General features: G+C 46.9%; 1 protein-coding gene across 1 annotated transcript; it reads left to right on the forward strand.

The window, feature by feature from the left end:
- The first annotated feature begins 495 nt into the window (after window positions 1-495).
- LOC139414154 (plakophilin-4-like) lies at window positions 496-19870 on the forward strand. The gene is made up of 21 exons (XM_071162036.1): window positions 496-552; window positions 1067-1203; window positions 4862-4983; window positions 5345-5382; window positions 5728-5868; window positions 6916-7100; window positions 7364-7928; window positions 11036-11215; window positions 11492-11720; window positions 13415-13547; window positions 14278-14491; window positions 14925-15108; window positions 15261-15378; window positions 15688-15879; window positions 16777-16950; window positions 17207-17357; window positions 17448-17725; window positions 17914-18034; window positions 18253-18384; window positions 18524-18597; window positions 19435-19870. The coding sequence occupies exons 2-21, from the start codon at window positions 1084-1086 to the stop codon at window positions 19708-19710; spliced, it is 3627 nt and encodes a 1208-aa protein (XP_071018137.1). The 5' UTR covers window positions 496-552; window positions 1067-1083; the 3' UTR covers window positions 19711-19870.
- Window positions 19871-20710: the final 840 nt, after the last annotated feature.

Here is a 20710-nt window from a genome sequence, read left to right on the forward strand (position 1 = left end):
ACATAGCTTCGTGCAGATTATAGAACATAAATAATATCCAATCAAATTCATTCTATTCATATGGCTCAATACATACACCAATAAAATATGATGGCATATTCATTTCGTTCAATATATATTTTGGCAAAAACACCACTTTAAACGTCATCATATCTGTTGATTCAACTATTATTTTGTAAGGTGAATGAATATTATTTTGTAAGGTGTTCCCGTGGTCCCAGCGAATTACCATATAGATACCTCCGTGTACAAACCGCATGGTGACGTCACGTCTATCCTGAATCGTGGGTGGGTGCCACAGAAGTCAATTGCACCGTAGCTGGGTAGATTTTGGACAGCCAAGGTAGATACATAAATATTAATACTAACGTTCGCCAATGCATGGAATATTGCTTGAATCATTTCTGACGGATGAACTAGAAATGTAGTCGTAGCGAGACTGTTTGCAAAATCCTATAGGGTCCTATGGAAAATGGATTCCTAACGGACGTATAACCTGAGCAGTACATCAGCAACATCTGGCGGCTAAGGAATCGCACTAGCTCGTGCCTCGTAAGTAAGCAGCTGTTGCAGAATTGTAAATGCAGGATTCCTATCATTTCAACCTAGGTAGTGTCAGATGATTCACCTTCTTAATATCCACATGCGCCGTGTACATTTTCACTTGCATGTTCACACTTCAAACGCGGTGACTTTGTTACAGTGTATCTATCATGGGGTTATAGCTCCAGTGTATCATCATACTATCATGCATTGACCTCACAGTCCATTTTCATTGAACTGGCTGCACCAATGCCCTGATGTAATGCAGCAGCATCTTGCATTAGGAGAGCTGACATACCATTGACAGTGGCTGTAGTAATTGTATTGCTGTTGTTATCAGGCTTCTAGTTGAAGTGCTGTGCAGCGCTTCTAAGCCTGTCACATTGGTGGAAGTGCATTGCCAGTAGGAAGCAAAATGAAATAGCAAGCAGTTGAGCCTTCCAAGCACTGCAGTCCTTGTTTGGTTTTAGTGCTGGACAGTAACATATTGTCTGTGTAATGTGTATTGGGCATGTCTCCACAGGGCAGAGAGGGTGGAGGATGCCATCCCCGGAGATGGGAGAGGAGGGGGAAGGGTCTCTGCCGGCCAGAGAGGGACCGAGTGGGCACAGCCAAGCAGACACCACCACCCTCAACCTACTGGCCTCGGTCAAAGAACAGGTATAGCTCCCTCCTTTGCTCCTCTCGTGCTCTCTCAGTAGGTATGAGTCGCATGCCCTCCCGATCTCTCTGTCTCTCCCCATATTGTTCTAGTTCTATGAGTCTTTGTCCCTCCCCTTTTCCCTTCTGCTGTTATGTTATGCATTTAGAGTAGAGGTCGACCGATTATGATTTTTCAACGCCGATACCGATTATTGGAGGACCAAAAAAAGCCAATGCTGATTAATCGGACGATTTTTATTTATTTGTAATAATGACAATTACAACAATACTGAATGAACACTTATTTTAACTTAATATAATACATCAATAAATCAATTTAGCCTCAAATAAATAATGAAACATGTTCAATTTGGTTTAAATAATGCAAAAACAAAGTGTTGGAGAAGAAAGTAAAAGTGCAATATGTGCCATGTAAGAAAGCTAACGTTTAAGTTCCTTGTTCAGCACATGAGAACATATGAAAGCTGGTGGTTCCTTTTAACATGAGTCTTCAATATTCCCAGGTAAGAAGTTTTAGGTTGTAGTTATAATAGGAATTATAGGACTATTTCTCTCTATACCATTTATATTTCATTAACCTTTGACTATTGGATGTTTTTATAGGCACTTTAGTATTGCCAGTGTAACAGTATAGCTTCCATCCCTCTCCTCGCTCCTCCCTGGGCTCGAACCAGGAACAGCGTTACCCTTGCAGATCAAGGGGAACAACCACTCCAAGTCTCAGAGCGAGTGACGTTTGAAACGCTATTAGCGCGCACCCCGCTAGCTAGCTAGCCATTTCACATCGGTTACACCAACCTAATCTTGGGAGTTGATAGGCTTGAACTCATAAACAGCGCAATGCTTGACGCACAACGAAGAGCTGCTGGCAAAACGCACGAAAGTGCTGTTTGAATGAATGCTTACGAGCCTGCTGGTGCCTACCATCGCTCAGTCAGACTGCTCTATCAAATCATAGACTTAGTTATAACATAATAACACACAGAAATAGGAGCCTTGGGTCATTAATATGGTCGAATCCGGAAACTATCATCTCGAAAACAAGACGTTTATTCCTTCAGTGAAATACGGAACCATTTTATCTAACGGGTGGCATCCATTAGTCTAAATATTCCTGTTACATTGCACAACCTTCAATGTTATGTCATAATTACATAAAATTCTGACAAATTAGGCGGCCCAAACTGTTGCATATACACTGACTCTGCGTGCAATGAACGCAAGAGAAGTGACACAATTTCACCTGGTTAATATTGCCTGCTGACCTAGATTTCTTTTAGCTAAATATGCAGGTTTAAAAATATGTACTTCTGTGCATTGATTTTAAGAAAGGCATTGATGTTCATGGTTAGGTACACATTGGAGCAACGATACGCACCACATCAATTATATGCAACGCAGGACACGCTAGATAAACTAGTAATATCATCAACCATGTGTAGTTAACTAGTTATTATGACTGATTGATTGTTTTTTATAAGATAAGTTTAATGCTAGCTAGCAACTTACCTTGGCTTACTGCATTCGCGTAACAGGCAGGCTCCTCATGGAGTGCAATGAGAGGCAGGTGGTTAGACCGTTGGACTAGTTAACTGTAAGGTTGCAAGATTGAATCCCCCGAGCTGACAAGGTAAAAATCTGTCGTTCTGCCCCTGAATGAGGCAGTTAACCCACCGTTCCTAGACCGTAATTGAAAATAAGAATGTGTTATTAACTGACTTGTCTAGTTAAATAAAGATTAAATAAAGGTGTAAAAAAAAAAGGCCAAATCGGCGTCCAAAAATACCGATTTCCGATTGTTATGAAAACTTGAAATCGGCCCTAGTTAATCGGCCATACCGATTAATCGGTCGACCTCTAATTTAGAGATGGTAGAATTGATTGAGCAGTGTTTTCTGAGACTGTCGCTCAATCAGAATTGTGGGGAAGTGTTTACAGATAAAGGATTTACAGATGTACAGTGTAGGCTACCTCACTGTTCTGTCGTCCTGAGTGCTAGTAAAGTAATGAGTGATGACTAATGTGAATGTCACAATATTAATGCAGTATCTTTTTTCATTTTTGTCATATTCTGAAAACTGGAAGTGTCTTCCTGATGATATTTTTATAGATTTTCTTGTATTTTTTAGTTTTTGTTGTTGCATAAACTGTATTGCTACATGAATATGGCAATGCTGTTTTGATGTATGTTGACCCCTAAGGCTTTAGGCTAAGTGTTTTCTAATCGGTTTCTCTCTTGAATTCTAGAAGATTTTGTAAAGAGTCAGCAGAAGTATGGGGGGGGTCAGCTAACGGTAGTAGTATGATGAGCCGCAGTAATAATCTGTGCAAAATCAGCATTTTCATAGTGAATAGTGATAGTCCATTAGATGCTGTATCAAACAGTATGCCGAATGAGCAATTAGCCATTCAGAAATGTGCCAAACCCAGTTAGAGATTTGAAAAATCAGTGGATCCCATGTTAGTGCCAAAAGTCCCGAAAGAATAAGACGTTCTATCAAGAGTCTTCTCCGTAGAATTAGAATGATGGTGTTCTGGTTGTTGTCATGGAATGTTTGGTACCAGTCCATCTCTCATCTCTATCCTAATCTAGATCTGGAGGTTAAAGCACCAGACCAGCCAGGCTGGTTCAATCCAGTTACGTCACACATATTTCACTGAGGTCACTAATGCGCTGCAAACTGTTGAAGTTAGACAGCTGCCAGGGAGTGTGTGTGTGTGTGTGTGTGTGTGTGTGTGTGTGTTTATGGGCTTTTCCCCCTTGTATATATCGTGTGTGTGTTTACGCCCTGTCTGTGCTTGCTTGTGTGATGTGCTTGGTTGAGCCCAGTAATTCTCTGGTGTGAGTGTGTGTGTGTTGCACTCACTCACTCTGTCTTTGGCTGACATTCCTGTGTGATTGCAGGATTCCAGTGTGTTGCAGATGTCATCTGGTTCTCGTGTGTGTACATCTGGTTCTAGTGTGTGTACATCTGTTTCTAGTGTGTGTACAGCAGACAGGATCTGAGCTTCCGGGGTCGACGCCTCTCACTAGACAGAGACACTTTTGTGTTTGTGACCCTGTGACAACGGGCAGTCAGTCAGTGCCGCCTCCAGTTCACCACTCAGCCGGTACAGTACTAGACACAGCCTGGCACTGCTTGGCATGAGAGGAGGGATTATTGGCAGGACCCCATCCTGATAAGAACCCATCGTGTTCGAGCTGGTGGCTGGCTGCCACTGTGCCACTGACTGCTTCCAAAAGATGACGCTTCATCGTTTAGCAGTTAGTCTCACCTCAAATCTGTCTAGTCTATATACACGTTAGACATTTTAGGCATGTGTAGCCTTGAAGGGTTTTTAATTGACTTCTTATAATAATGGTGACTTGTGACAAACACGTTAAGAAACACCCGTCCCTGTTCAGCGTGAAATCTGACTGATGAATCTGGGTAGCTCTGACCTTAATGCCAAAGCCTCTTTTGTTGACTTATTCATTTAGGATCATAAATATTTTACAGGTGAAACGTCAAACTGCTCTCAAGGCGATGCAGAGTGAGCATGCCAAAGGCTGTGTACCTTGGTTATTGTTAACACAATGGAAGCTGTTGTCAGTGAAAGAAAGTGTCATTCGGCGAGTATGATTCTACCGTTTGTCCCTTCCGTGTTGCCGTAGGAGCTCCAGTTTGAGCGTCTGACCCGGGAGCTGGAGGAGGAGCGTCAGATCGTCGCCAGTCAACTGGAGAGGTGCATGCTGGGAGCTGAGTCGCCTGGCGATGATGATGATGCCAGTAGCAGGTACACAAATGCACACACACACACACAGAGCACTGACCCTGTTTCTCTATCAGTATGTCACCTACAATGGCGCTACTGATGATGAGTAGCTACAGTAATGCCTTCATCCAGGCTCACCGAATGCACAACATGCACACACACACACACACACACACACACACACACACACACACACACACACACACACACACACACACACACACACACACACACACACACACACACACACACACACACACACACACGCACACACACGGGACTAAAGTGTAAACTCATGTTGATCTAGCTCTCATCTCCTCTCCATGCCTGTCCTGACCCACCCCCTTCCCTCCATTATTTCACCACCTTCTCTTCTTTACAGTGACTCATCAGAGAAGTCCTTTGCTTGGAGATCATCAGGTACATCTTATTAAAATCACATTGACCTCTATTGAAATCCAATTGTCTCGACACCCATAGGGTTGCCCAATGGAAGAACACGTTTGTACCACAGGAGGCGGCTGAGGGGAGGACGGCTCATAATAATGCCCGGAACAGAGCAAATGGAATGGCATCAAACACCTGGAAACCATGGAAACCACGTGCTTGATGTCTTTGATACCATTCCACCTACTCTGCTCCAGTCATTACCACGAGCCCGTTCGCCCCAGTTAAGGTGCCACCAACCTCCTGTGATTTTTAAACCGTCTCGATAGCGATCACAGGATACAGGTTGACATGACGGCATCTTGTTTTCCTCAGTAGATGTGTCTGGTACAGGAGAGCACCGGGCTGCTGTAATGGACAGCTCTCACCAGTCACCCTCCCGTCTCCTCCGAGCTGATCAGGGTCACGGGTCACTCTACATCCCTGAAGCGGACAGAGCATCCCCGCATGACAGTGAGGGTCTGTTACTTCCTGCGTCATTACTTTCATCCGCCTTCGTCATTTCGTACAGTTCAGATTTAGCATGGAGAATGTAGAGTGTTTAGGGCTAGATGGAATCTGCTGTGCAGAATCTTTTTGAACTTGCACGAATGATGACATCAAAAAGGAGAAAAGGGGTTTGAAAGTCAAAAGGCAGAAATGCTTTGAAATCAAAAAACTGAAAATGCTTTGAAATCAAAAAACTGAAAATGCTTTGAAATCAAAAAACTTAAACTTCTTTGAAGTAAAAGTAGCTGTAAGCTAGTAGCTGTGGAATAACATCAAAGTATACCAGGTACTGCGACACAACGTACAGTATATAACGCAGCTATGGTTTACTAATGAAATATTAAGACAACATCTACAACTAATGTAACAACAGATTTCATTTGGCCATAAAATGCACAATAAACAGTTTATCATCCTACGCGGGCACGTTCCATAACTTAGTGACAATATTTATTTAAATGGGCACTTACCTTTTACATACCGGGGCATGCTGTGTTGATTATGAATGTGTCGATTGCATAAATGCTCATTCACTGTGTAGCCTAGCTCTGAAATAGACCTGAAGACCAACAAGGCAAACCATCATTCAAACATCATTCTGTCCTCTGCTTCCTCTCCCCCCTCCCTCACCTCTTTCTCCTCTCTCCTACATCCCCCTCTCCTCCCTCCCTCCCCTCTTTCTCCTCTCCTCTCTCCTACATCCCCCTCTCCTCCCTCCCTCACCTCTTTCTCCTCTCCTCTCTCCTACATCCCAATCTCCTCCCTCCCTCCCCTCTTTCTCCTCTCCTCTCTCCTACATCCCCCTCTCCTCCCTCCCTCCCCTCTTTCTCCTCTCCTCACTCCTACTTTCTCCTCCCTCTCCTCCCTCCCTCACCTCTTTCTCCTCTCCTCTCTCCTACATCCCCCTCTCCCCCCTCCCTCACCTCTTTCTCCTCTCCTCTCTCCTACATCCCCTTCTCCTCCCTTCCCCCACTCCCCTCTTTCTCCTCTACCCCTCCCCTCGCCTCCTTCCTACAGGATCTGTGGCCCATATGACGTCCTATGCAGACAGTGGCTACCAGGACAGCAGTATTAGTTACTACAGTGTGAGCAGAGAGAACGTGGTTCTGTCAGAGCCCAGACACGTGCTGTCAGGCAGTGGCCCCAGGGGAAGCCCCAGTCACGGCAGGAGCTCCCGGGCAGAGGGGCAGGCCTCCGTACAGGTAGCTAATATACACTAACCCACCTCTAGTGTGAAGAGAGACAACCTATATATATGCCCACATGTTTATATGATAAAACCTTTTAAATACCTGCCTATTTATATAATATCATAGTTAACCTACTGAATCTGTATACAATTCAAAGTTAAAGATAACCATATGTAAGGACTGAATTGTCTTTCCTGTCCATATCTCTCCCCCACTCGCTGACCCCCTGTGTCTCTCCCCCACTCACTCTGCTTCCTGCATCCCTCTTATCCCAGGCCTCCGCGTCAGGGCGGGTGATGAGGAGGATGGGCTCCCTCCCCTCCCGGGGCCAGTCTCCTGTGTGTGGTGTGGGGGGCACAGTGTCCCCGTCCCGGGTCTCTCTCCGCACCTCCCAGGGTGGCAGCGCCTACGGCTCACCCATCCTCACCGAGCCCAAACCCCTCGCCAGCATCTTCCCCGGGACCACCATGCCCCCCTCCTCCCCGCCCGGTCCAGGCACCACCCCCTCCTTCCAGCGTGCCACCTCTCCTTACTCCCCCACCCACCAGAGGAACGGGAACGGCGACTCTCCTCTCCGGACCAGCCCCCATCCAGGCAGCGGCAATCATGCCACCTCACCTCACCAGGCGATGGGTAGTGTCTCCGGGCGCCTGGGGTCTACACTGTCTCTGGTGGAGGGGAGGGGGCTGTCTGGCTCTCCTCTGAGGTCCTGTATGACGGCTGTGCCCCAGCACTACGGCTCCACACTGCCCCGCCAGGGGGTTCTCCCCTACAGACATGACGCCTACGGGCTCTACGAGAGGACCGCCCTGCCTCTGTCACGGCCTGACAGCCTCACTGGTTAGTCATACAGCAGGACTCTGCCACGAAACACACACACACACACACACACACACACACACACCTTAATTAAAACAATAACAAAGTGTTTTGGTAAAACGCTGAGGGATGGGCCTGGATAAATTTAACCACTCTCAAATTCAAAACAAGAGCTGGACTGACCATCCATCAAAATAATAGTTTTATCCATGTTTTAAGGCTATACAGCAAGGATCATCAACTAGATTTAGCCGCGGGATGATTTTTCCATGAGCGGATGGTCAGGGGGCTGGAACATAGTTACAAATCATTTGTAGACTGCAAATTGACCGCAAGAAGATATAATATTTGACCAAAACATCATCATTTCAAACCTTGCTTACATTTGTACGTGATCTCATATACAGTATCTCTTTTATGCGTGGGAATGACTTTGGAACAGATTTGAAATAAAATCCCCTGCAGGCCGCTAGTTGGGGAACCCTGCTATACAGTGTTTATTTACATTTGCTTTGTTTACAAACATTGGAGTATAAAAAAACGCATATTTTGGGTTCTGATTGGGTAGGCCTAAAACAATCGAACCAACTTCATGAGGCATTTATATCAGTTATATTCTTCAAGAATCAATGGGTATATACAGCATCACTCATTTATAAGTCCAAAAATTGATGTAGCAAGTAAGGATTCTAGCTATGAAGGGTCATTTTATGCTGATTAAAGGGTAGGAAAAATATACTTGAAAAAGGGCCAACGTTACCAGTCGCTCTTCTTATTTACGTGCAGAGAACTTGTCTTTCTGAATCGATTTAGCTTTTGTTTAGATCCATTGGTTTCCGTGCGAAAGGGATGATTTTAACTAAATACTAGATCTGCCGTGTTGCTGACAGTGTGGCGACAGAGAGATGTGTTTGTCCTTTATCCTGAGCCATCCTGCAGCGCATCATATCACTGAGCCTACCCTACTGACCCACAATGCCCTGTTTTATAAATCCCTGGTTCAGAAGTTAACCATAGGGCTCTGGGCAAAAGTAGTGCACTATATAGGGAATAGGGTGCCATTTGAGGCGTAACCAGAGCTCTGCCGTGGGGGGGGGGGGTTGTTTGGTAAATGACAAAGCACCATGGATTGGTTTCCATCTATTTTACTGGGCCAAATGAATGGAGCCTATTGGCAAAGTGAATCAAGTGCGCCCTGGAGAACCATAAAGCATAGCCTTTTACCGCTCGTTACGCTGAAGCAGAGTGATGCAGGGGATTCTTGTTGGCCGTAGGCCTATACTGCACAGTACATCTCAATAGGTTGAGCTTTCAAAAGAGGTTCCACAATAGACTGCCACCATCTAATATGCACTCTAGCGTTGGTGTGGTCACTTCAACCAGCTTCGTATATTGGGACAAATCATTCGCTAAACCCCTAAACCTCATCTAAATCTTCTAATAAATAATGGGGCAATTGAGCACGTTGAGGAGACTAAACTGATTGGTGTAACCCTGGATTGTAAACTGTCATGGTCAAAACATATTGATGCAACGGTAGCTAAGATGGGGAGAATTCTGTCCATGATAAGGCACTGCTCTGCCTTCGTGACATCACAATCAACTACACAAGTCCGACAGGCCGTAGTTTCATCACACCAGGACTACTGCTCAGATATATGGTCAAGTGCTGCAAAGATGGACATGGGCAAATTACAGTTGTCCAAGAGCAGAGCAGCACAGCTGAAATGTACACCGAGGGCTAAGAATCAAGAACATGCATGTCCATCTCTCCTGGCTCCAAGTAGAGGAGAGATTGACTGCATCACTACTTGTCTTTGTGCGAGGTATTGGCGTGTTGAAAGCACCCAGCTGTGGGTTCAAACAGCTCAGACACCCGTACATACCCCACAGGACACGCCACCAGGGGTCTCTTCACACGCTGTGGGTTCAAACAGCTCAGACACCCATACATACCCCACAGGACACGCCACCAGGGGTCTCTTCACACGCTGTGGGTTCAAACAGCTCAGACACCCGTACATACCCCACAGGACACGCCACCAGGGGTCTCTTCACACGCTGTGGGTTCAAGCAGCTCAGACACCCGTACATACCCCACAGGACACGCCACCAGGGGTCTCTTCACACGCTGTGGGTTCAAACAGCTCAGACACCCGTACATACCCCACAGGACACGCCACCAGGGGTCTCTTCACACGCTGTGGGTTCAAACAGCTCAGACACCCGTACATACCCCACAGGACACGCCACCAGGGGTCTCTTCACACGCTGTGGGTTCAAACAGCTCAGACACCCGTACATACCCCACAGGACACGCCACCAGGGGTCTCTTCACACGCTGTGGGTTCAAACAGCTCAGACACCCGTACATACCCCACAGGACACGCCACCAGGGGTCTCTTCACACGCTCTGGGTTCAAACAGCTCAGACACCTGTACATACCCCACAGGACACGCCACCAGGGGTCTCTTCACACGCTGTGGGTTCAAACAGCTCAGACACCCGTACATACCCCACAGGACACGCCACCAGGGGTCTCTTCACACGCTGTGCTGTGATGGTGTTGTTTTATTCGTTTTTTTCTTTTTCTGATTTCACGGCTAGCTTGAGCTACCTGATGTTGAAGAGAGTCCCATGTCGTCTTGGTTCTATTTCAGTGCTGTGTGTTTCTGGACTTGGGCACCGTGAAGAGATTTTATATTGTCATTTGTAGTAATAGAGTAATAATGTTCTTGTATGTCGTATTGATTTATTTAGTGACGTATGCTGTTGTTGTTTTGTTCCAACCCTGAGCGAACCCCAGGAAGAGTGGCTGCTGCTTTGGTAGTAGCTAATGGGGATCCTAATAAATACTCAACCGCTTGCATCAATCTCAACCATGAACATATATCTACTTTCACACTGTAGAGCAGCCTAGAATGAACCATTCACAACCAACATACGACACAACTGATTACAGATTGTAATATTATTTTAGATTTAAGGTTGATTTAAGGTTGATTCCGGGTTGATGAAGAAATTCACCACCTTCCATCACCAACGACATTGTCCTCAAAGCCCATGTTGACAGCTGACACAGTGTAAATAATGCCATGACTATTAATGTTCCACTGTGTGTGTCCAGGCCTGCACAGCTCCTACGCCACTCACCACAGCCCACTGGACCAGGATATGAGGATGGCCATGTCTCCTGACTGCCATGTCACGCCTGTCTACGACGACAGAGCCTTCCAAAGCCCCCTGTATCACAGCCCCACCCACGCCCACCACGGATCACACGGCGCTATCTACAGGACACTCACGGGTACTGCAACACACTACCAGCAGACGCAACTACACATGGCTAGCACCGTTGGGACCAGAGACTTGCACCTTGTGTTATGACTAGTTTGAAAATCTACAGTCAACACGATATTCATATGTGGGCTGTCTTTTCTAAGACACATGGCGATGCAGTTATACAGACTCGAAGTGGAGAAGTGTGTGTGTGTGTGTGTGTGTGTGTGTGTGTGTGTGTGTGTGTGTGTGTGTGGGGGGGCGGGCTACGCCCCACCCTGAATAGATCTGTGTCTTTCTCCAGGTACGGAGAACCTTCAGCGGACCCTCCAGAGGACCACAAGCCATTGCAGCACCCTGGCGTACCAAAGAAGCAGCTATGGGCTGAACACTGCAGGGTCATATGCAGACCCCTACAGGGTCTCCCAGCAGGGACAGGGGCCCAATGAGACCTCTTTCTCCAGGCACTCTGGTCTAGTCGACAGGGCTGCCACAAGGTCCCCCTCCATAGACAGTATACAAAAGGATCCTAGGTACAAATACACAACGCACCATCACACACACACACGCACACACATGCACACGTCTCTCTATCTCTCTCTCTCTCTCCCTCTATCTATCTATCTCTCGCTCCCTCTCTCTCTCTCTATCTATCTCTCTCTCTCTCTATCTCTCTCTCTCTCCCTCTATCTATCTCTCTCTCTCTCCCTCTATCTATCTCTCTCTCTCCCTCCCCCTGTCTCTCTCTCCCTCTATCTCTCTCTCTTTATCTCTCTCCCTCCCCCTGTCTCTCTCTCCCTCTATCTCTCTCTCTCTCCCTCTCCCTGTCTCTCTCTCCCTCTCTCTCTCTCTCCCTCCCCCTGTCTCTCTCTCCCTCTATCTCTCTCTCTCTCCCTCCCCCTGTCTCTCTCTCCCTCTATCTCTCTCCCTCTCCCTGTCTCTCTCTCCCTCTCTCTCTCTCTCTCTCTCTCCCTCCCCCTGTCTCTCTCTCCCTCTCTCTCTCTCTCTCCCTCCCCCTGTCTCTCTCTCCCTCTATCTCTCTCTCTCTCCCTCCCCGTCTCTCTCTCCCCCTCTCTCTCTCTCTCCCTCCCCCTGTCTCTTTCTCCCTCTATCTCTCTCCCCCCCCCTGTCTCTCTCCCTCTATCTCTCTCAATTCAATTCAAGGGGCTTTATTGGCACAATCTCTCTCCACCTCCCCCTGTCTCTCTCTCCCTCTATCTATCTCTCTCTCTCTCCCTCCCACTGTCTCTCTCCCCCTGTCTCTCTCTCCCTCTATCTCTCTCTCCCTCCCCCTGTCTCTCTCTCTCTCTCTCTATCTATCTATCTATCTATCTATCTATCTATCTATCTATCTCTCTCTCTCTCTCTCTCATCCCCCTATCTCTCTCCCTCTCTATCTCTCTCTCTCCCTCCCCTGTCTCTCTCCCTCTATCTCTCTCTCTCTCCCTCCCCCTGTCTCTCTCTCCCTCTATCTATCTCTCTCTCTCTCCCTCCCACTGTCTCCCTCCCCCTGTCTCTCTCTCCCTCTATCTATCTCTCTCTCTCTCCCTCCCACTGTCTCTCTCCCCCTGTCTCTCTCTCCCTCTATCTCTCTCTCCCTCCCCCTGTCTCTCTCTCTCTCTCTCTATCTATCTATCTATCTATCTATCTATCTCTCTATCTCTCTCCCTCTATCTCTATCTATCTCTCTCTATCTATCTCTCTATATCTCTCTCCCTCTATCTATCGCTCCTTCTATCTATCTCTCCCTCCCTCTATCTCTCTCTCTCTCTCGCTGTCTCTCTTTCTCTATCTATCTGTCTCTCTCCCTCCCCCTGTCTATCTCCCTCTATCTATCTATCTCTCTCTCTCTCCCTCCCCCTGTCTCTCTCCCTCCCTCTATCTATCTCTCTCTCTCTCCCTCCCCCTGTCTCTCTCCCTCCCTCTATCTATCTCTATCTATCTCTCTCCCTCTATCTATATCTCTCTCCCTCCCCCTGTCTCTCTCCCTCTATCTCTCTCTCTCCCTCCCCCTGTCTCTCTCCCTCTATCTATCTCTCTCTCCCTCCCCCTGTATCTATCCCTCTCTCTCTCCCTCCCCCTCTCTCTCCCTCTATCTATCTCTCTCTCCCTCCCCCTGTCTCTCTCCCTCTATCTCTCTCTCCCTCTCTCTCTCCCTCTCCCTCTATCTCTCTCTCCCTCTCTCTCTCCCTCTATCTATCTCTCTCTCCCTCCCCACCCTCTGTAGGGAGTTTGCGTGGCGTGACCCCGATCTCCCTGAGGTGATCCACATGCTGCAGCATCACTTCCCCTCGGTCCAGGCCAACGCTGCAGCCTACCTCCAGCACCTGTGTTACAGAGACAACCACATCAAAGTGGAGGTACCAGGATGCCCCGTCTGTCCCTGTCTGTTCCTAACCTCTCAGCTGACGTGTGTGATCAAACAGACTATATGGGGATGAAAAGTCCTTCCCTAGAGAGGATTTGAAAGCACAAACACATAACCCTTTTCTGCAGTCAAATGACCAAATCGGACTCAGTGTTCCGGGTGGAATGTTATTAACATTTTGCACCATTTCCATAAAAATAAAAATACACTTTTTTTTCCAGAAAATGTCAAACGGTTTTGTTATATTTGAGTCTTCTGTGATGTATATAAAGTGTAATATTGGGATGCAAACTCAGAATGTAACACATTTTAACTCTATACCTGACTCTATATACTGTTGTCTTGTTTATTTTAAGCCTATAACCACGTGTGCGAGGTGTAAACTTTTGTTTCAAAGTAGATTGGTTAAAGACTACCAAGAATCACTCTGTGTGACCCTGATTTAGCCCACTGCAGTAAAATGGTTTGCTGTTCTAATTACGTTGGTAACCAGTTTATAATAGCATTAAGGCACCTCGGTTGTTTGTGGTATATTGCCAAAATACCACTGCTAAGGGCTGTATCCAGGCACTCTGCGTTGCGTCGTGTCAGGGAACAGCCCTTTGGCGTGGTAAATCGGCCATATACCACACCCCCTTGGGCCTTATTGCTTAAATAACTGTTATTGATTATACCTTTTATGTCAGCTCCAGGTGTGTGTGACCTTGAACTTCTTCTAACAGGTGTGTTACCTGGGAGGTGTTCAGCACCTGGTGGACCTGCTGGACCACAAGGCTGTGGAGGTGCAGAGGAGTTCCTGCGGAGCCCTGAGGAACCTGGTTTATGGCAAGGCTACCGACGACAACAAGGTGGCCCTGAGGAACTCTGGTGGCGTCCCCGCTCTGCTCAGACTGCTGAGGAGGACCACCGACAACGAAGTCAGGGAGCTGGTCACTGGTACGTCTCTCTGTCTCTTTTTTTTTGTTGCTGTCTGCCTGTTTTTATGACTATCTAGACCAGGGGTATTCATCTCTTACCCTACTAGGTCCGGAGCCTGCTGGTTTTCCTGATAATTAATTGCACCCACCTGATGTCCCAGGTCTAAATCAGGCCCTGATTAGAGGGGAACATGGAAAAAACGTAGTTGAACTGGCTTTGAGGTCCGGAGTTGAGTTTGAGAGGTCTAGATCGATCTATATGCCTGCTTGCTGATACAGTATTTCTTGCCAGTATCTCTGCATTATCAAGTATCTCTGCATTATCAAGTATCCCTGCATTATCAAGTATCCCTGCATTATCAAGTGAGGGATGACTGTATCCAGCCCCGTGGCCACACCTCAGCACGTGTCCTCTGCTCACTACCTCCGTGCCTATCCCCCTTTACCACTAGGGGTGCTGTGGAACCTGTCGTCGTGCGACGCGGTCAAGATGACCATCATCAGGGACGCTCTGAGCACCCTGACCAACACTGTGGTCATCCCCCACTCCGGCTGGAGCAGCAGCAACTACCGAGAGGAGACCAAGCTCAAGTTCCACTCCTCTCTCCTGCTGCGCAACACCACCGGCTGCCTCAGGTGAGGAGTGAGGAAGTCATCCCTGTAAGAACAGATGACTGTACACTGCTTTGGATTAAAGCTTCTGTTAAATGGCATTCTTCCTCTGTGTGTGTGTGTGTGTGTGTGTGTTCATGTGGCATTGTTGACCTTTCTACTGTGTCTTGCTACAGGAACCTGAGTTCAGCAGGAGAGGAGGCCAGAGGTCAGCTGAGGTGTTGTGAGGGGCTGGTGGATTCACTTCTCTATGTCCTCAAGGCCTGTGTTAGTACCTCTGACTTCGACAGCAAGGTGGGCTCACTATAAGAGTAGTACATTTAGGCTAGTCCAGAAACAATGACATGCACCTCACCTGCCTGAACCCCCTCTACTTTACCCAGAATTAGACCCGTCCTCTTCACTCAGTTTCTGCCCATCCATCTCTGCTATCCCAGCTTGTGTGTGTGTATGTGTGTGTGTGTGTGTGTGTGTGTGTGTGTGTGTGTGTGTGTGTGTGTGTGTGTGTGTGTGTGTGTGTGTGTGTGTGTGTGTGTGTGTTTGTGTGTGTGTGTGTGTGTGTGTGTTGTGTGCGTCACTGAAATGCTTCCCCTCCTCTCCCAGATTGTGGAGAACTGTGTGTGTACTCTGAGGAACCTGTCCTACCGTCTGGAGATAGAGATGCCCTCGTCTCGCCTGCTGGGGACTCAGGAACTGGATGCCCTGCTGGGCTACGGGTCCCCCAGTAAGGATCTAGACTACCTATGCTGGGGCAAGAAGAGGAAGAAGAAGAAGAGGGGCTGGCTGGATGATAAGGTGTGTATAGTAGGGGGTTGTCCGCTTTCCTTGGCTAAGTCACACTCCGACACCTTATGATAAAGGCGCCTGGAAATGTGTTAGAATTAACACATAACATTAGCTAAGATACACTACGTACACTAAGTATTTGGACACCTGCTTGTCGACCATCTCATTCCAAAATCATGGGCATTCATATGGAGTTGGTCCCCCCATTGCTGCTATAACAGCCTCCACTCTTCTGGGAAGGCTTTCCACTAGATGTTGGAATATTGCTGTGGGGACCTGATTCCATTCATCCACAAGAGCATTAGTGAGGTCGGGCACTGATGTTGGGGCCATTAGGACCAGCTCGCAGTAGGCGTTCCAATTCATCCCAAAGGTGTTTGTTGGGGTTGAGGTCAGGGCTCTGTGCAGGCCAGTCAAGTTCTTCCACACTGATCTCGACAAACCATTGTATTGTATTGACCTCGCTTTGTGCACCGGGGCATTGTCATGCTGAAACAGATAGGGGCCTTCCCCAAACTGTTTCCACAAAGTTGGAAGCACAGAATCGTCTACAATGTCATTGGATGCTGTAGCATTGAGATTTCCCTTCACTGGAACTAAGGGGCCTAGCCCGAACCATGAAAACAGCCCCAAACCATTATTCCTCCTCCACCAAACAGAGTCCAAAGGCGGCAAGCTTTACACCACTTCAGCCGACTCTTGGCATTGCGCACGGTGATCTTAGGCTTGTGTGCGGCTGCTCGACCACGGAAACCCATTTCATGAAGCTCCAGAGGCAGTTTGGAACTCGGTAGTTCATGTTGCAACAGAGGACAACGTGTCTTCCATTCTGTGCTGTTTCTCCACCAAGATTTGATTAGAACTGACTGCCTATATCCCGCTCATGCTATTCATTATGCTTTCAAGTGGGACGGCGTGGGACCCATCCCGGGGTTTGGTAAGCCTCCGCTGGGGGCAGAGATGCTGTGGCACCCGGCCGTGGTGAAGCCCTACCTCAGCCTGCTGGCAGAGAGCTCCAACCCTGCCACCCTGGAGGGCTCCGCCGGATCCCTTCAGAACCTCTCCGCTGGAAACTGGAAGGTGTCACGCTTTTTTTTTCATTGTAACCTTTGTCTATACAGGTTAGTCTCATTAAGATGTCTCATTGAGATCAAATCCATTTCGCAAGAGACCAACAACTCCCACCTGACGATCGTGTCTGTCATGCAATGCTGTTTATCCGGTATTATTGTCATGTTACATCAGTGTAATGGTACTGCAATAACATAACTGGACTTCCTGGGTGAATAAAGGTGACAATAAAAAGCCAATAGACGTCATAATGCCCTGTGTGCAGTTTGCGGCCTACATCCGCGCGGCGGTGCGCAAGGAGAAGGGGCTTCCTATCCTGGTGGAGCTGCTGAGGATGGACAACGACAGGGTGGTCTGCTCTGTGGCCACCGCTCTGAGGAACATGGCCCTGGACAGCAGGAACAAGGAGCTTATAGGTCAGACACACACACACACACACAGAAACTCGCTCTCTTTCTCACACACACACACTTAAGTCCTTCATGCCCCCTTGTCTCCCCTCTCAGGAAAGTATGCGATGCGGGACCTGGTGAACCGTCTCCCCGGGGGAAGCCCCTCCCTGCTGTCTGACGAGACGGTGGCGTCTGTCTGCTGCACGCTCCACGAAGTCACCAGCAGGAACATGGAGAACGCCAAGGCCCTGGCAGACACGGGGGGCATCGAGAAGCTGCTGGACATCAGGAAGGGCAGGGGGAAGGGGTATTCTATGAAGGTGGTGAAGGCTGCTGCTCAGGTCCTCAACACGCTGTGGCAGTACAGGGACCTGCACACCCTCTACAAACAGGTCAGATCACTGTGTCTTCGCAAGTCAATGGTTCTGGTATAATCGCTTAGCTCATATCAAAAGTTGCAGACTTGGCTCCATTTTAACCTTGGAAAAACTGAAGTGATCTCTGATAAAATACCTTGATATCCAGTTTTTGCAGAGGTAAAATATCACTGTCCTGAGAGTAGCAATTATCTCTGTTGTAGGACGGATGGCACCACGGTCATTTCCTCACTCCTGTGTCCACTCTGGAGAGAGACAGGTACAGGTCTCAACCAACCCTGCCTACTAGCACCTTACAGATGTCCCCCGTGCCCCGCCAATCAGGTGAGAGCGCTCAACTATCATGTTCAAACTACTCATCAACACACACCACAATGGACCTTCCCTCCGGGTCTGGTTCCTCTCAAAGTTTGTTCCCTGCCACTATGCTTCCGCTTGCTCTTTGACGTCTAGGCCCGGGTTACTGTCAAGCACTTTCTGACAAGTGGTTTTTAAATATAATGTTGATTTTGAGTGATTGAATTGATGGAATGTCTTCTCAGGTGGTAGTGCAACCTCCTCTCCTGCCATGTTAGGAATCAGAAGACACAGCTCTAACTACCAGAGGGCTCAGTCATCTATGCAACTCGATACATATTATGGAGACAACAGTTTACATAGAAACCAGTACACAGGTAAGCCACGATGAAGGTATTTTTATTCGCTAGTACATTTTCCGTTGTGCATTTGGTATATATTTGGAATGTTTCATACACACAGCGGAGTTAGCAATGCCTCACGCTTGAAAGTCGTATCTTCGTTTTTCACTTTCAGGGTCAGAAAAGCAAACACCATATTTTATCGGGTCCTATTCCTCACCATCGAGAGAGGACTGTCCTAGGTCCCAGGTAAGGCACAAATGTGTTGCGGTTCTGGTGTCTTAAAGGGCCAATGCAGCCGTTTTTTTTTTTTTATCTCAACATCAAATCATTTCTGCGTAACAATGAAGTTACTTACTGTGATTGTTTTCAGTTAACTGTATCAAACAGGAAACTACAATGGCTTCTTAGCAAGAATTTAGCTAGGACTGTCTGAGAGTGGTCTGAGTGGGGGAAACGAGCTATTATTGGCAGAGAGGTTTGGAACCCTCTTTCTTATTGGTCTATTAACTAATTTACCACCTGGTGACATACCGGGCAATCAAACTCCATCCCACCCAAACGGGCTGAAATTTCAAGCGTTAATTTCAAACAGTTCTTACTCTAAAAGGGCATTATCATAATTGTTTTCAATTTCACAGTATTATTCCAACCTCATAGTGTGGAAATATAGATCAAGCGCAGGAAAATCTTAATTCTGACTGCACTGGGCTTCTAAATTATCTTTCAGTTACCTGAAATAAGATTACGCAACCCTATTGTCCTTTATTGGGTGAAGTGGTGCCCACTGAGTCCCCATAGAGCCTTTCTTGTGTTCAAGGGATCAAATGCATCTTAAAATGTGGTCTTTCATTGTGTTCAGTGGTGTAGTGGATAGTACATGTTTTATTTTGGAAGAGGGTACCCACCTTTTACTGGAAAAATGCATTGAATGTATAGGACAACGGACTGCGATCAGAGATTACCCACCTATTTTTTGTATTTTATACCACTACTTCACTGGTTGTGTGTAATAGTCCCTCCGCCCTCATGTAGGACCCATGTTTGTTGTGTTGAAGGGATTGAGTTCGTCTTTTGTTTTACCAGCAGGAAGATGTGTTCTACTCCGACGAGCTGGATAGGAACACTTACAACAACTACAGAATGTATCTGTCATCGCCGCACGGCTACGGGGAGGAGGAGCCTGGGCCTTACCAGGACGAGCCAGAGAACCTGACCTCCACAGAGCGATACAACACCTCCCAACCTAACAGACTGAAATCCAATACCAACACCGCTAACTACGTGGACTTCTACTCCACCACGAGGAGGCCTTCTCAGAAGGCTAACCAGTACACTGGATCCCCTGACTCCTGGGTGTAAGGGTGGAGAAACCATGTAGAAACCATGGACTGACTCATCAGTTTAAGCTACATCTGTGTGTGTGTTTGAGTGTGTGTGTGAGATAGAAAGAGAAATGTGAGAGACAAAAAGAACATGAGTGTGTCTGTATGTGTGTGTTCTTGTGTGTGTGTCTGTATGTGTGTGTTCTTGTGTGTGTGTGTGTGTGTGTCTGTATGTGTGTTCTTGTGTGTGTGGCTCCAGTGGGAAAGAGCCTGTTGTTTTCTGGAGTGGTGTAATGTCAGCCAAAGAAGTAAGAAAGGTTTGTTGGATACGAGCCAGGCATCCGCTTGGTTGGAAATGTGGAGGTATGGAGAGAGTGCTGAAGAAGTGTTGAGTAAAAATAAACATTAAAGGGATAGTTTACTCAAAATATAAATGAACATGATGTTCAATATATGTTAGCTGTAATTGATAAACTAAGACAGTTATGGATATAATAAAGGCAGCAAAGATCTCAAAACTAGCTTGGTGAATCGACTACAGCCAAATGGAAAATAATGTGAATTTAGATTTTGAGTCAAATAAATAATTTCTATGTTGGCCAAATATATATCAAGAAGTCATATCTGTGAAATGTCAAATAGTATTTGTACAGAGAAATAAAACATGTTACAATGTGTTGTTACAGAACGTTACTGTATTCAATGTGTAGACTGTGTATGTATGATATGGTGTCTAGTGAATTTTTTATGATTTATTTATTTAAGTGTGTGAATTTCCCCCAAAACGCTCTGATTTATGTTGTCCAACACTGGCGATGATGTGCCGTATGGAAGTGTATGAAGATTTTTTTTAAAGAGCGCATCATAACACTAAAAAAAGATTCAGAAGTTGTGAAAATGAGGCTTGGTGAAATAAATCAGCTGTGGAATGGAATTGCAGGTGTTGGTGACTTTTAATTTATTTTTATTTTGTCATCCAAACGTTCTTCACTCGGAGGGGGCGCGCACCCAGCTCCCAGAAAGCGCACGATAGAGCG

This window comes from Oncorhynchus clarkii, chromosome 7 (genome assembly GCF_045791955.1).
Source record: "Oncorhynchus clarkii lewisi isolate Uvic-CL-2024 chromosome 7, UVic_Ocla_1.0, whole genome shotgun sequence".
In the NCBI taxonomy this organism is placed as follows: Eukaryota; Metazoa; Chordata; class Actinopteri; order Salmoniformes; family Salmonidae; genus Oncorhynchus; species Oncorhynchus clarkii.